At 34.2% G+C, this 15,335-nt stretch overlaps 1 protein-coding gene across 3 annotated transcripts; it reads left to right on the top strand.

Moving 5' to 3' along the window:
• The first annotated feature begins 1,767 nt into the window (after positions 1–1,767).
• Positions 1,768–14,182, top strand: Slmap (Sarcolemma associated protein). Of its 3 annotated transcripts, XM_074171365.1 has the most exons (10): positions 1,770–1,942; positions 2,124–2,161; positions 2,223–2,516; positions 3,105–3,324; positions 4,143–4,402; positions 5,140–5,310; positions 6,421–6,615; positions 6,670–6,789; positions 9,996–10,151; positions 11,355–14,182. In XM_074171365.1, the coding sequence occupies exons 1-10, from the start codon at positions 1,903–1,905 to the stop codon at positions 12,015–12,017; spliced, it is 2,157 nt and encodes a 718-aa protein (XP_074027466.1). In that variant the 5' UTR covers positions 1,770–1,902; the 3' UTR covers positions 12,018–14,182. The 3 variants fall into 3 exon arrangements, with proteins under 3 accessions (XP_023024986.2, XP_074027466.1, XP_023024988.2); XM_023169218.2 differs by lacking the exon at positions 2,124–2,161 and having other exon boundaries at positions 1,768–1,942; XM_023169220.2 differs by lacking the exon at positions 2,124–2,161 and having other exon boundaries at positions 1,781–2,098.
• Positions 14,183–15,335: the final 1,153 nt, after the last annotated feature.

Genomic DNA, 15,335 nt, shown 5'->3' with positions numbered 1-15,335 from the left:
GACAACTTTATTCTATCAACTGTCACTTTGATTTGCTTTGGCGCATTGACTTGATTTGTACTTATACAAGATTCTTGGATTACCTTAATTTTTATTTTAATGGATCTCATAGTAATGTTTTTTTTGGAACAAATTACTCACTGACAGTGATAGTTCAAGTAGCGAAGAGGAAGATGGGTTGCGAGCTCGAGGTATCATGGGTAATGTTCTGAGTATCACTAAATTCATTTGAATTTGGAGAATATTACAATGGTTATGTTTTACAGTGCCCTGACCTAGAGTCAATTTTATAAAGGAAGTAGTGGATTTTTACACAGACGTAGAATTTCGAGAAAACTTCAGGATGGACAGGGTCACAGTGTGGCAATTCAAAATTATTTTTCGGATCTGGAGGGGTCTCGGGTATGGCATCAAAATATATGTTATTGTTAAAAAGTCAATGTTGACATTTTCTGAGTTTAAAAAACAAGGATGATTTGCAATCATATCATTGGCAATGATTTCTGACAATTAGTGTCCGACCGAAAGTTTGGTTTCGGTCGAGTTTCGGCAAAAAAACGAGTTTCGGTTTCGGCGGAAAACCTGCCGAAACTACGACCGAAACTGCATTCGAGAGTTCCCGCGCTGTGATCGGTCATGTTCGGCTGGTTAAAATTCATACAAGTGGTAGTAGTTAACAACTCAAATAAGTAATTTTATGTTTAATATTTTTGAAAACGTTTCAATATTATTCAAATAAAGGATCTAAATCTACTCAAATGAACACCTCACCTATTTTAAGTATTTTTAAGGTGCAATTAATATTTTTTCTTGAATAAGGGTTTTTATGTTGATTATCAATAAATAAAAATGTCGAAGACTGCATAACGTAGTGATTTAAAGATGAAAAAAATAAAGTCTTACTGATTAAAATAACCGTTTCTTTATTTTTCCCTCAAACATAATCCTTCTAAGGAAGTTTGGTTTCGGCCGAAACTTTATTTTTCCCTCAAACATAATCCTTCTAAGGAAGTTTGGTTTCGGCCGAAACTGATACCATTGCCGAAATTCGTTTTCGGTTTCGATCGTAAAAACCAGTTTCGGTCGGACACTACTGACAATTTTCCAATTTCGACATTGCAGTGCCCACAAAACAGAATTTGATCTTCCTGAAAACAATAATGAAAATTGAAACCTATTTTATTACAACGCAGATTCAATTACACCCGAAAACAAAAAAAAACGAGTTAATTTCGGTTTCAAGAATCAAATATCTACATCAAAGGTTCCAGTAATTATCTTGCAAATGTTCCTTTATTTGATGATACTGAATCGGGAAATAATGAAACAATATCATCTGATGTTAACTGCTTTAAAAAAATATGAATACATAAACCCCTCCATTTGTTTTTGAATACTATAGATATCCGAAACACTCCCGTACAAATGTAATGAAAAAAAATCACATTAATTTCCATTATGCTTTCAGAAAAATAATTATAAAATAGGGTTAAATTCAAACTTTCAAAGAGCAAACAGCCACAAAAAATTAAAAAATGACAAGTGACAATCAAGTCACCGGACTCACCCTCTGAGGGACTCACCGATCTGTAATCATCAGTCGTTTCGGTGACAGATAATCAACCAAACTTCAGGAAAAATTTACCAGTTTTTCAGGAATATGACATTTACGGGACACGAAATAACCAACCAAAGTAACCAAGTTGATTTACGGAACATATTCAATCTGTCCTCTGTCAAACTATCTGACACAAGACACAAAGAGATTTTCTGTCTTTGCTTTTAACGTTTACACTTTACAGTAAAATGTCAAATAAAAAAATGAAAACTATTAAAAAAATATTGTTCATCTTACATCATTCTTAAGTCACAAATAGAAATTGTATTTATGCCAGTTAGAAAATGCGAGTCAACAAATATCCACAGAGAATATGGTTATCTGGTAACTAGTAACATTAGATATGAAATTTAATTTCCTTAATTGAAACCATTCAACACTAAATTCACGCCCACAAGTTTTGACGTTTTCAGTCTGGCTTTTTTTAATGTTATGAAAAAGTTGGGAAAAAGCTAGCTCTGGGTTATTAACGTTTTCTAGGTGAGGAAGAATATATCTTTTCTAGGTGTCTCAACTGATTTTTTTTCCACTTTATCAACAAATGTAACTGGATTTTTGAGTATACTTCAAAAAAGAATTGAATTCTGAAATCGAGCATTTTCAGGCAATGGTTGTTGTAAGCGGAAATTGGGTGAAAAGTGTTGCTGTTTACCCCACATCGACCAATAACAGTGATGTAGAAATATCCCAAGTAACCATGATACCCAAAGCTGTTCTTAGTTGTCGCCCCAATTCCCATCTCTTTCAAGAACGGACATTAGCTCTTGATCAATCTGTGAAAATAGGTCGATCTGTAGCCAGAGCTAAACCGACTTCTACCAATGCAATTTTTGATTGTAAAGTGCTGTCTCGACACCATGCTTTACTGTGGTATGAAAATGGGAAATTTTTCTTACAGGTAATGATACATTGTCTGATTTGTTTATTGATGTCTTATCAAATTTGGGTGACTATTTGTTTTAATAGTTCACACTAGTTTTGAAAATTTTCACTGGACATACGTATTTTTGTTCATTGCATATAGAACATTGTATATGTGTATTTATGTGCATAGAAAATTGAACATGTTTATTCCTGCAAATTGATACAATTTGTCAATTCAGCCTTCTTTTGAATGAAACATTACTCAAATGGAAACATGGAACCAATTGTGGAAGATATAGCATGACAAAAATGAAGGTGGTGCATTTCTTATGTTTTCAACATCCATGTAAATTTACAGCAGCACATTCATGTTTTATTTAATTTTATGACACTGTCAACAGATTCAATGAAAAAGTCCAGAGAAGTGAGGCTTGAAATAGTTGATTTTTCAAATTTTTAGTGGTAGTATTTCCAAAAGTAGACTGGCGCTCTGTGTTTTGACTTCAGATTTATGATCAACAAGCAAAAAGTCCAATGAAACATTTTTCTGAAACTAGCACAAGTTCTTGAAATTAATGATTACCCAAATTAGTATATTTTGTAAACATTTCATAAACTACAGGATACCAAAAGCAGTAATGGGACCTTCGTTAATAATAATCGATTATCAGCTGAAACAGAGAATCATGAACTCAGCTCTGGCGATATTGTACAGTTTGGTGTAGATGTTGTGGAAAATAACAGAAAAGTTACTCATGGGTGTATCATAGCCACTATTAAACTCTACATGCCTGATGGAAAAGAAGCTAAGGCAAGCCCTGTTACAGAAGGAGACCGACATGGTAAGTTATAAAATAGAAGAATTACAAAATAACAGATATACATCAATTGGATATATACCTGGTCACCTGGGCATACTTATGTTTTTTCTTGTCAAATATTGAACAGCTGAAATAACTAATTCTTGCCTTTGAACCTTTATGTAATGATGAATAGAGACATTATTATTGAAAAAAATTAAGAAAAAACCCTAAATTCAATTTCTTTGGTAAGTAATGTGAGGAAAAAAATCAGTGATAATTTGAATAGTGAATTCTGAATGTTTTTGATGATTTTTATAAAATTTCTACTTTCTATTGGTATTTTTCATGTTCCTTGTCTCAATAGATCCATTCTGGATCTTATTAGGTTGCAATATTTTTGTGAAATTGTAGTATGACACAAGAGAGTAGATACTTTTATGTTTATTCGTTTTTTATAGAACGGGAGTTATGGTTATTTGATGAAGAAAGTTGGTTGATCTTTCATATGACCAAAAGTCCTACTCATAGTTATGATTGTACATCGAAAAATAATAGCACTCCCTTTTCTTACCTCGCACTATTGTCTAGAACACAATTTAGGTTAGTCATATGAAAATACAGATGCAAATACAAATACAGATGAAGAGAAATCACAATAAACCGACAATCTCCTATTCTGCTCAGATACTTCAAAATGAAATGTGGAACTTCACAACTATTATAAATTATTTTTTGTATAAGATCATGGCATGGTTGTTATGGAAGAAGAAAGTTTTTTTTATCAGTTCCCTTAGTATAGTATAGTATAGTATTGTTTATTGCATTTGTTGGAAAAGTAACTGAACATTTTTTTTCAGGAATGGTTCCTTTGGACGATCTATATAAACTCAATCAGATAATTCAGGAAGCTAATCAAAGAGAGAAGTGTCTGGAAACCAAACTGACCGCCTTGCAGCACGTTGTAAATGAAACTAGGAAATCTGCAGAAGAAAGTTGGCAAGCCTACGTTGGTGAAGAGAGGCTTCTATCTAGAGTATCAGCATTGGAAACACAACTTCAACAGGCCAATAAGAGTTGGGGAGAAGACAGGTTGAGAGAAGAACTTGCCAAATTACAGGTAGAAATATTACACTGTATATATACCAAAATAAAAACAATAGCATTTGGTATACAGTAAAGAATGTTTCATTAATAATTAACATGAGTTTTCTATGAAAAAGTCTACAAATGCCAATCTGTTGGTGTTTGGAGAAAAAAAAAGGCTAAATAGATGTAGTCTCTATAGGTTTCTCCAAAGCATTTGATTGTGTGGATCACGACATATTAAATAAGATGAGATTATTTGGTTTCTCAGATCTGTCTCTATCATGGTTTGAAAGCAGATCTTGAAATGTTCAGGCCAATAGAATCATTAGATGAAGTTGTTTTAATCTTTAATTTATAAATTGTATATGAATATTTATTGTATTTGATGCTTGTAGTAATATAAAGCTTCTACTGGGAAGTATGAAAATTATTCAGATCACAAGAAATGTTGAATTTAAATTAAATCAACATTCAATATATCCCTACAATATATCTCGATCTGCAGCATGCTTGATTTTTAAAGAGGTCCAATGTACTTCGGCGTTCCATTTACAGGGGTGCTAAGCGAACAGTAATTTCTACATTCGGAAACAATTCTTGTTCCATCTATCAACATGTGAACAAAGTTGGGTCGATCTCAATTCATGCGTCAAAATATTTTGATAAAAACAAAAAGGGAATTGGTGAAAACATCAGGGTTAATATTTTTCTTTTTGCAAACTAAGTGTACAATATATTGTTAAATCAGTGTTTGTGCTGGCATTTCAGGAAAGTAACGAATCATATCAAATAGCAGCCAAGGAAGCTTTAGAAAAGTTACATGCCGAACGACTTCAGGCTATGGCCTTAGCTATGGAGCAGGAAAGAGCTAAAATATCAGCAGAACAGGAAGCTGTACTTGCAAAGGAACAATTTTATCAGGCTCAAGTAGAAGTGGAGGTATGTGACAACTAAAATGACACTGCAGTGATGCATTTTTTACCATGTATTTTAATTTGACTGTTTTTCAATTTATGTTTTCCTACAATCCTCTGACGTAGGAAAGTACAAGCACTGGTTGTGAAAGCATCTCTTCCTTGTGAGGCTTTTGCTGTCTTCTAGCCAAAGTCTGTTTCACAATTATTTTGGAGTAACCATTCCGCTGATGATCTTTTCTGAAGATGCCTAATTCCTTCTCAAGACCTTCCTTCGTATTACTAGGAGCAATCGACTGAATTCCCCAACTATCCTCCCTGTGATATCGAATCAAGAGCAAGAGCTTCTCATTGTCCAACTTTTGATGCTGTTAACAAACCTAAAAGGCTAGGTGGTGCAGCCAGAAAGCAACTTATCACAACCTCAAGAGCAGGATGTCTTCTGCTTGATCAGCAGAAGCAGAGGAGAGGAAACAGGCTCCTTCTGAGCAAGTCTGCAAAAGGAGATTCGTCCAAATCAGAGGTGGAAAAGCCTTGCATGGCTAAATCTAGTGTATCGTAGGTTAGCTGACTTACAGAGATCAGGAAAGGGTATCCTGGCTGATAGGTGAGGTTAGTACATGGCAGCTACCAGAGGGCATCTCACTGAAATACGTCGTAGAAGACCTACTTCTCAAGAAGCACATTTGTGTTGTTCACCTACCGGACGAAGGTAATCGCAGACTGACTGCTGATCTGTCAACTTTGGAGTGGATTATTCTTCACAAGTATGTGCTCCGCCACCGATGGGAGCCTGTCCTGCTGCAGATCATATCAGGTTTTCAGCATTTGGCAACTGACCTGAAAGAGTCGAGTTTGAATAGGTATGAAACATAATAAATCCTCGAGGGTTGTCCTTGAGGATCGAATAAACCCACTCAGTTTGGACCTACCTACCTACCTACTTTCCTTGTAGAATTATATTTACAATGGTACATTGTATTAGCATTTTGATATATAAATTATTTTGACAGGTCTCCAAAATTCGTAAAATGTCCAAATTCCATTCACTAAATATGGTTTTATTAGAATAGAAATAAGCAATAAGGTGCTTTTTTCAAAACATGACATGTTATGTTTTTCAATTGTATTTCAGGCCATGGCCAGACAATTAACCGAGCATCAAATTGAAGCCGAAAATATACAATTTGAATTGAAACAACGAGAAAAGGAACTAGAATCCAAATTAGAATCAGAGTCTGGAAAACTGTTGGACTTGCAGCTCAAACTATTTGAAATGAATACTTTGTCCGATCAAGATTTTCCAAATCGTGAAGGTCTAGAGGGAATGGTTAGTATTTCCTTGCGAAACTTTCTGTTTTAGTGAATACATTTTCATTTTCAGCACAAAGATCTCATTTATGATGACGACTTGAGGTGTAAAGAAGAGCTCATTGCCGAAAATGATGATTGCGTTTCTCTTATGAATATGTCAAATGGCGTTGACAACCATATCAGTTTGACGGTAAGTTTAATTTTATGACTGTATAATTTAAAAAAAGAATTAACTTTTTTAAAATAAATGTTAATCATAAAATATAGATAAATGAGTACTTTTCCGATCATTCACAATTTGAGCCACCGGTAGACAGCTGTTTCAGCCTGTTGGGCATCATCAGTACCGGGCAGGCAGATTGAAGACAAACTGAAAAATATTTGATAAAAAATCACTGCATAAAATCAAGCGAGATATAAGTGGAACCACCTATTGATGTGACACTCACGTTAGCTTTTATGAAATTTGTGAAAATATTAATGATCCATTTTATTTCTATTAGAAACAAAATTATACTCTGCCATTTCGAATATTTCAAGGTGACTTCAATCTCTCATCTTGTTTCTCAAGCCATTAAGTTTAACAGAAATTGAAGAAATAATAGAACATTTGAATAGAAGATATGTTTCTGGGTACAATATCAGTATAAATATTGTGAAAGATGTCAACTGAAATTGCGCCCATTCGATTCTTGAATCTTTTGAATATAGTAAAATGGCTATATGAAAATTACTTAAATTATTCCTATTTATATACCACTCATTTTAACAATCTTGTTCCCTGTACTAGTTTGTACAGGTCTTTTGTTTGCTGTTTGTCATATTCCTCAGGACTCACTCTTGGTTTCCATGCGTCATTAAGCGTAAGATGTGAAGTCATTTTTCTATCCCCTTGTTGCATTTTTTGCATCTAAAGAGTTTCAAACATACATTAATGGTAACTTTTATTCATAACATATCACAAGAAATCACCCAATGAAATTAAAGTAGTACTTGAGGAACATTCTCTATAGTATTATCAATTAAATTGTTTTAACTTTCCATATTCCAATTTATATCTCGATGGTTGATGCACAATATAAATACGTCTTCATTCTAAAACAAAACGGACAAAAATTTTTATAAAAATTATACAATGAAACCGGATTCTTAGTAGATCATTTGAAATAATAGGGTAACTATAGTATCCTTGAATTTCACTAGTTCGGACTTCCATTGTCTACTATATAAAATGATTTAAAATCCCTGAAACAACTAAAAAAGAATAATTAAAAATGAATAGCTGAAAATAACAATTATATTAAGCAAAATAAACCTGAAATGAAATAATAGTGAAATAAACTACTATCCGAAGACGGGAACTTAAAAGAGAGAACGAATCTACCTATAGAATTACTAGGATGCTGTGTACGAAACTGTTATTTCCAACTGAAGGACGAATTCTTTACACAAGATGAGGGACTGCCAATGGGATCGCCACTTTCACCAGTCATAGTCAACATATATATGGAGTGGTTTGAAACTCTGGCCATTGAAGAAGCCCACAAGAAACCCCGAGTCTGGTTGAGATATGTTGACGACACCTTCATAATATGGAACCATGGGAATACTGAACTAGACGCCTTCCTGAAACACATCAACAGCGTGAGACCTTCCATCACTTTCACAATGGAGAAGGAAATCCACAACGAATTGCCATTCTTAGACGTTTTGGTGAAGAGGACCGACACTAAGTGGGAAACATCTGTATACCGAAAACCCACTCATACGGGACAGTATCTGAACCACGAATCCAACCACCATCAATCGACTAAAAGAGGAATCATCAAGGCTACATTAGACCGTGCTTTTGGGCTCTGTAATACGAAGGAAGGTCTCGAGAAGGAACTAGGCATCATCAAAAATGATCTTCAACGGAATGGCTACTCCAAAGCGATGGTAGAAAAGACTTTGGCTATAAGACAGCAGGAGCCTCGCAAGGAAGAGAAGCCGTCACAACCAGTGCTTGCACTTCCCTACATCAGAGGATTATCGGAGAGGATAAGAAGAATTGGTTCCAAGTACAACATCAGAACCTGTTTCAGATCCGGTAACACTATCCGTAGCAGCCTCACGAAAACTAGGCCACCAAACGCGGACTGCGATTCCAAGAATTGCATTTACCGGATACCCTGTGAGTGCGGAAAATCCTATATTGGTGAAACTAAGAGGCCATTAAATGTTCGCATTGCCGAGCACAAGAAGCACAAACAGTGAGGGGAAACCAGCAAATTAGAAATAGCAGACCATGTTTGGACCCATCAACACAACATCGAGTGGTCCCAAGCTGAGATCTTGCACAGAGAGGAACATTGGTTTAGGAGAAAATTCAAGGAAGCCGCATACATGTTGTCCAACAACGTATTCAGCCAGGCCAGCGTAGAAATACGCAACATATGGAAACCCATCATGAAGCGAAAAATGGTCATCTCCCGCCAAAACGGTCATCTCCCACAGAACCAGTGAAGCGGAAAATGGAAAGCAGGGATAAGTGAAAGTATTTGAACGACCTATAAATAGTCATCTCTCGGAGGAATCAGTCCAGTCATCACCCGAAGACGATTGTAGATACTAACAATCGAAACGTCGTGAACTAACGTGACTTGGAATCTCTCCACTTTTTATTTTCTTTTTTCATTCCTTTATTTTTATTTTGTTTTTATTTATTCAATTGTTATATTTTTTTACTTGTAGTTTATTTCACTATTATTTCATTTCAGGTTTATTTTGCTTGAATAATTGTTATTTTCAGCTATTCATTTTTAGTTGTTTCAGGGATTTTAAATCATTTTATATAGTAGACAATGGAAGTCCGAACTAGTGAAATTCATCATGAAACATTGTCAATCACCTTCAAACATATATTATCCTTGTTGGGTAGCCTTTGTCCACTGGAAATATTGGCTTTGAATAAGTCTACCTACTAAAAGGTCCTGAAGGCAGTTAAAGATGTCTGTCTCAGTTATGGGGGAAAAGTTCGGAACCAACCTCTATATTGGAACATGGTTCCTTCCCATTTCACTTTGTTTCTTCATGGAAGCTTGAAATTTCAGTTCATTTTTTAACAATAATTTGTCTTATTTACCAATCAACATTTATTGATAAGAAAGTATGAATAAATCCACAGTATTTGAAATTGTCTTAGTTTATTTGATGAACAAGTTTAAATGATGTGTCTTTTATACATTTGTATGGAATTCGGTGATGAATAAATTTGATTTGTTATCAGTTAGATTATTTTTATGTTGTATCACATCGTTTTATTGATTTAAAATATCATTATTGCTGGAGAAGGAAATATTTACGACAAAATTATACATGCCTCCATACCATAAGTCATACAAATCATTTTTTTAGTTTGGTCCGGTGGAAGATAAAATCGAATCTGAAAAGGGGGCAGGTGAAACAACTGAAGTAGAAGAATGCGACTGCGAAGTGAACCAACAAAAGTTATGTCAGGAAGATATCAAGAGGGTTTCTTTCAAAATAGCAGAGGATTGTGAATCTGAGGAAGTGAGTATTGTGTTGTCAGTGTTTTTACTCTTTCCAAAAGATTCCATGGTGCATTCACTCTTTTTCTTGTTTCTCATTGCTTCTGCAGGAAAACGCCAATTCGGTCACTGCAGAAGCAGACGGAATTATAGACATATTATGTTTTAACTTGTTACAAGATTCAGTGTTTTAATTTTTTATGTTCTTCAACTTAGATTAAATTGTTAAGGGAGGTGGCATGCGGCCTATTTCACTGCCACCTTTGCAGATCTATTATGATGTTCTTTGGTTGTCAAAGCTCTTTATATAACTTGATTTTGTCAATGAGACTCCAAAGCATTGATTGATATCGGCTCCTTCATATAGAGCCAGTAGTTTATCATTTCTGCATCTCCCATGTCTTAGCCTTGCTAACACTTTGCGTTCACATAGCAAATTCTTCTTCCTTCTAGCAGAACCTGCATGGAGTTTCTTCCGCCAGGCCCATAATGCTCATATGTTTTATGAGCCGAAAATTCCCCGTTAGTAGACCTACCGCTACCCTAACAACCTTGCGGTTGTGGTGTAGCAGGTCTTCCATGAATTTGGGTGAAGGTTTCTTCATGAACTCTTTGGCCTGTTTAATTCCTGGGAGCTTGCTCCACCAAGAGATTCGGCTTGTATCCAAAGATGTCTTTATACTTGTCTTTGTTGGCCCACAGAAGAGCTCTGGACCTTTCATGGTCTTGGATGACATTTACAGGCCAAAGCAAAAGCATCTTTATTGTCCTCCGTGTCCGGGGATCCTAGCTAGGGTAACCCTATTGCAGGAACCTAGCCTCAAGACAGCTCCCTACAAGTCGTGAAAAGACTTGGTAGCAGCTAAGCGCCTGGCTATCGAAGAAAATGGCAATGGTTGTTTTTTTCAACCTTCTGTCTGAGACATTCTCCTAAAGAGGGTTTGATAGCAGCAAATATTGCCCAAAACACTGTTGCTGCTGAGTGGGATTCTCGTTTTTGCTCTGCCTCTGTATATGCCAGCTCCTACTCCTTCTTGAGTTTTTGAGCTGTCTTCAACTTAGTCTAGGGTTGTTAATAGAACAACATAACAGTTGGGCTTCATACCTCCCTTAGTCTAGGGAGGGGTATATCTGTTATTTTTAAATTAAATCATATTTTTTTAAATTGACTTGAAATCCATGATTATATTTATTCTACAAAAATTGTCATATTATTACTTTACAGGATTTCCATGATTCCAATGATAGATCTGATTCAACTAAAGAAGACGTGGAAAAAAATTATTATGCCAGTGATCGTGTGGATTCCAAAACATTAAAATATCAGTTCCAGTCTGCCCAGAATGAATTGAAAAGAAAAATTGAACTTCTCGAAACGATATCGAATGAGAATAAATTGAAAATTAATGATCTGGATAAAGAGCTACTCGAAGAGAAAAAAATTTCCCAACTACGTTTAGAAGAAAATGAGGGTATAAAGGAAGAGCTGGTTCTACTACAACAGAAATGGAAGGAGAGCTGTAACGAAACTCTGGAGTACAAGGATAAGATGTGTGTGCTTTTAGAAGAATTGGAGTTGGCTAAGAAACAACTGAAAGACTTGAACGAAAATGTCAAAGAGAAAAAAGAAGAAACGCAGTGGGGGCCTACCATATCGAATAGTGTTGTATCTTATGACCAATTGGTTGAACTCGAGGAAGAATTGGTTCTTCTCAAGGAACGTTTCTCTCAAGTTAGTGAAGAGAAAATCAAGCTTCAGCGTGATTTTTCAATGTTAACAAAACAATACAATGTCGTATGCAATCGTTCTCACAATAAGTACTTTTTTTATGTTGCACCACTTGTCATCATGGTACTTTATCTTCTGGTAAGTGCAATGATTTCCTGATTAACAGCCATTCTTTTGTTGTTTTTTTATTTCTTTTTAGAGTTCTTATTGAAAGTTATAATAGACACGTAATGATTGCTAGGCGGAATTAATCTCAATGTTCTTTGCAGAAGAGCGTTCAAATTTAAATATTTTTGTGAGAAATTGCATATTTTAACGCTCTTTTGGCCAAAATCGATAATGATGAGAATGAGACACGAACATATTTTTCAACTGAATATGATGACAAAGTTTTTATGAACGTACCTGTAGTTTAATGGGCTGTTTCGATACTGGCATTCAATGTGAAAGATAAGCTAGAATATATATTTTCTGATGCTTTGTCAAAACAAAATGAAATCAGATTCACATTTTCTAGATGACTTGAGATACATGTAAAAGTCATAGGTAAGAAAAATATTTTATGAAACAGTCTCGAATTTCCATCTTATTTAAAAGATGCCCATGCGATAGATGTTCATAAGTCTTCATTTCTTCTGTGAAGAAATTGGAAGAGCATCTTAAACTTTGTCAGTTGATAAAATATATTCGTGCCTTTTTCTGTTTGTTTTCTGAAAATATTCAGAAAAAAGAGCTATATTATTTATTGAAGTAATATGTAGGTACAAAAAAGATGATCAAAACAATTGTGTGCAATTTTAATACTATAGTTTTGGATTGAAAAGCTCTTGGCAGGTTTCACCTACCGAGGAAAAATTTAACTGAAAATGATCTAAGTTTGACACTGATAAATTCAGAAAATGCATGCTACCCAACGAACAAGGGAGTTATTTATCAGAATGCCATATAATTTATTTGTTGGAAACATGTATAGCCGTAGTTATTGGAAATTATATTAACGTTAAGTCAGGTGACATTTTGTAGGTTATGCAGAACGTTCTGTTCTTTCGTGAGACACTTCTAATTTAGTCTTTGAAGTCCCATTTCAAATCCTCCCCATCCCTTATTTCTTTTCCTAAATACACTGCAATATATCTCTCAGTTAACTTTATTCAAACAGTAAAATATGAAGTTGAAGTTTGGAACCTGCCGAAACTCTCAACTTTATTAAATCTTATATATTGACAAAAAAATTACTAAATTTCAATCTTAAACTAAAGAATCGAAATCTTAATTCTTAAATAATTTATGCTCAAGCAATATTCTTGATAAAAAGCGTGTTGAAACTTTGAGAAAAATTTTAAACATTACTTGATAATCCAAGTTCTAAATATTCACCTTTTGAGACTTTATTTACTTACTTTATTCTTATAGTTCCCAAACATCAACAGTTTACTGCTTGATGAATAAATTTTAAGAAAACTTTCAGTTTTTGAAAAACAAGTAGAACTTTACAATGAAGCAAAAATTATTTTCCCTTTCTGTTCATGATTCGTCAAATTGTAACTGAAAAAAGTTGTATAATATATAAAAAAAATCAGAGTAGTGGTATCTTTCTGAACAATTTTCCTCAGTAACATTTCCAGATGTCATGAACAAAAAGGATGCTTTACCTGAAAAGAAAATCGTTTTCGCTTCACTGTCAAAGCCAACTTATTTTTCAAAAACTGAAAATAGTCTCAAAGTTCATTTTCCACTAAGTACAGCCTAATCCTGAAATCTTTGAATGAAATTATTTTATATCACACCTCTTTTAACATGCACCTGGGACTATATGTTCTTTGAAACAAATCACTTTTTCAGTGTATATTCTATATATTTTAGATATCGCAAGGAGATTTTCAAAAAAATAATTTCATGCAGGCTTTTCAGTGGTCTGTATCTTATCTGTGATGCCCTTTATTGTATCGGTCTCAAAGTTCAGATCCTGAATGTTCATTTTATTTTTCATATATTTCGTATACGGTATTCATGAATTCTGACCACCATTCAAGCATTTTGTCGCCTGGCATGACACATCAGCAATGAATACCTGATTGAAACTAATTGTAATTATAACACAAAATGTTATCTGCTCACGAAATCTAGATTCTGGATCTCAGGTATCCCATCTAGATTTTAAGATATGGTAGAATGATATGGTAGTGAGAGTATTTGTTACGAAGTATCTTATTTTAGAATGTATAGTTTCATTAATATATTTCTTTTGTTTATAATGAATGTAAATAATTATAGATATAAGGTATTTAGAAGTGAAAAATAAAAATGTTCAGTTATAATCGTAACGTAGTATTTTTTCTTGCTGAATGAAAGAAATTATAATGGAGAACTACAAGAACTGTAGGAGAATTTTAAAATTCTCTGAAATGCGTGTAATCTCGCTGGCAAAATGTATTTCATTAAGAAACAGTCTAGGTTGCTTGTACGTTTAGGTGAGGTGTTTAAAGTTTCTGAGAAGCTAACTTAAAAAAAAATGTGACTGTGCAAAAGTATGTGGCTATACAATTTGGTATCTTACAAATCAACTTGTGTTTGGTGACATTACTTTTTTTAGGTTAAGGACTAGCAGTGGTATAACAAATCCCGTTAGGACTGTAGATTAACAGTGTCAGATCCACTCAACTGATGAGTTTTCCAAACATTACCAAGTGCTCAGAGGCATGTTTTACATTTTTTTTTAGAAAATATTCAATCATCAGTACAATATACCATATTTCATTTGAAAAAGAATGCATTTCATATAATATATTATAATGTTGGCTTCACTTAATGTAGGATTCATCAGTCACATTGTATTAAAATTACAAATTAACATTTGGAAAGAATGCTACAACTGATTAACGACTTTTGTAATTGAACATGGTTGACAATCAAACAGTATCAAATGCTTCCTGTTTTGTCTAGTAAAATAGGGTTTATTAAAACTGAAGAAGTTGAATGCTCACTCATATTTACCATTCTGAAACCAAAGATTTCCGAAATAGTTCATATTTCATTCGCGATTTCATTGTTAGAATAAATAATGAAATAGTGGAAATCAGAAATCAGGGGTTGTAGAATAGTAAATATAAATGCCTGTAGCATAAGGAAAAAGGCGTTTTTATCAGAAGCTTATCTTGAAACTCTAAATTTCTCAGATTTTATTTGTGTTACCGAATCTTGTTTAACAGACACTGAAGCAAATGCTTTCAAACCAAGTGGATATTGTGTAGCAAGTTATAATTATAGAAAGAATCAACGAGGAAAGGGAGTTTTACTTCTTGTGAAAGATGAATCAGAATTCGAAACCAAATATCTTAGTAATCCGTCTGTTTAAATCTGTTTTTCCATTAACCAGCTGTCGCACCCCTACGAACGACAACCCTCAGAAGTCGAAACTAGTGCGAGCTAAGAACTAAGAAGGTCTTACCTTTACATGTGATTCCTAACACGGGTTGG

Source organism: Leptinotarsa decemlineata, unplaced genomic scaffold (genome assembly GCF_025532065.1).
Source record: "Leptinotarsa decemlineata unplaced genomic scaffold, Ldec_3_MD MMD2_tig00000010_RagTag_RagTag, whole genome shotgun sequence".
Classification (NCBI taxonomy): domain Eukaryota; kingdom Metazoa; phylum Arthropoda; class Insecta; order Coleoptera; family Chrysomelidae; genus Leptinotarsa; species Leptinotarsa decemlineata.
This window is presented reverse-complemented; position numbering and strand designations above follow the sequence as displayed.

Bases quoted from the DNA above. Each gene is read 5' to 3' on its own strand.
- Slmap (XM_074171365.1), top strand. From the start codon at position 1,903: ATGCGAGTCAACAAATATCCACAGAGAATATGGTTATCTG. The intron at 4,403-5,139 runs GTAGAAATATTA...CTGGCATTTCAG, and splicing joins AAGAACTTGCCAAATTACAG to GAAAGTAACGAATCATATCA. The intron at 5,311-6,420 runs GTATGTGACAAC...ATTGTATTTCAG, and splicing joins AGGCTCAAGTAGAAGTGGAG to GCCATGGCCAGACAATTAAC.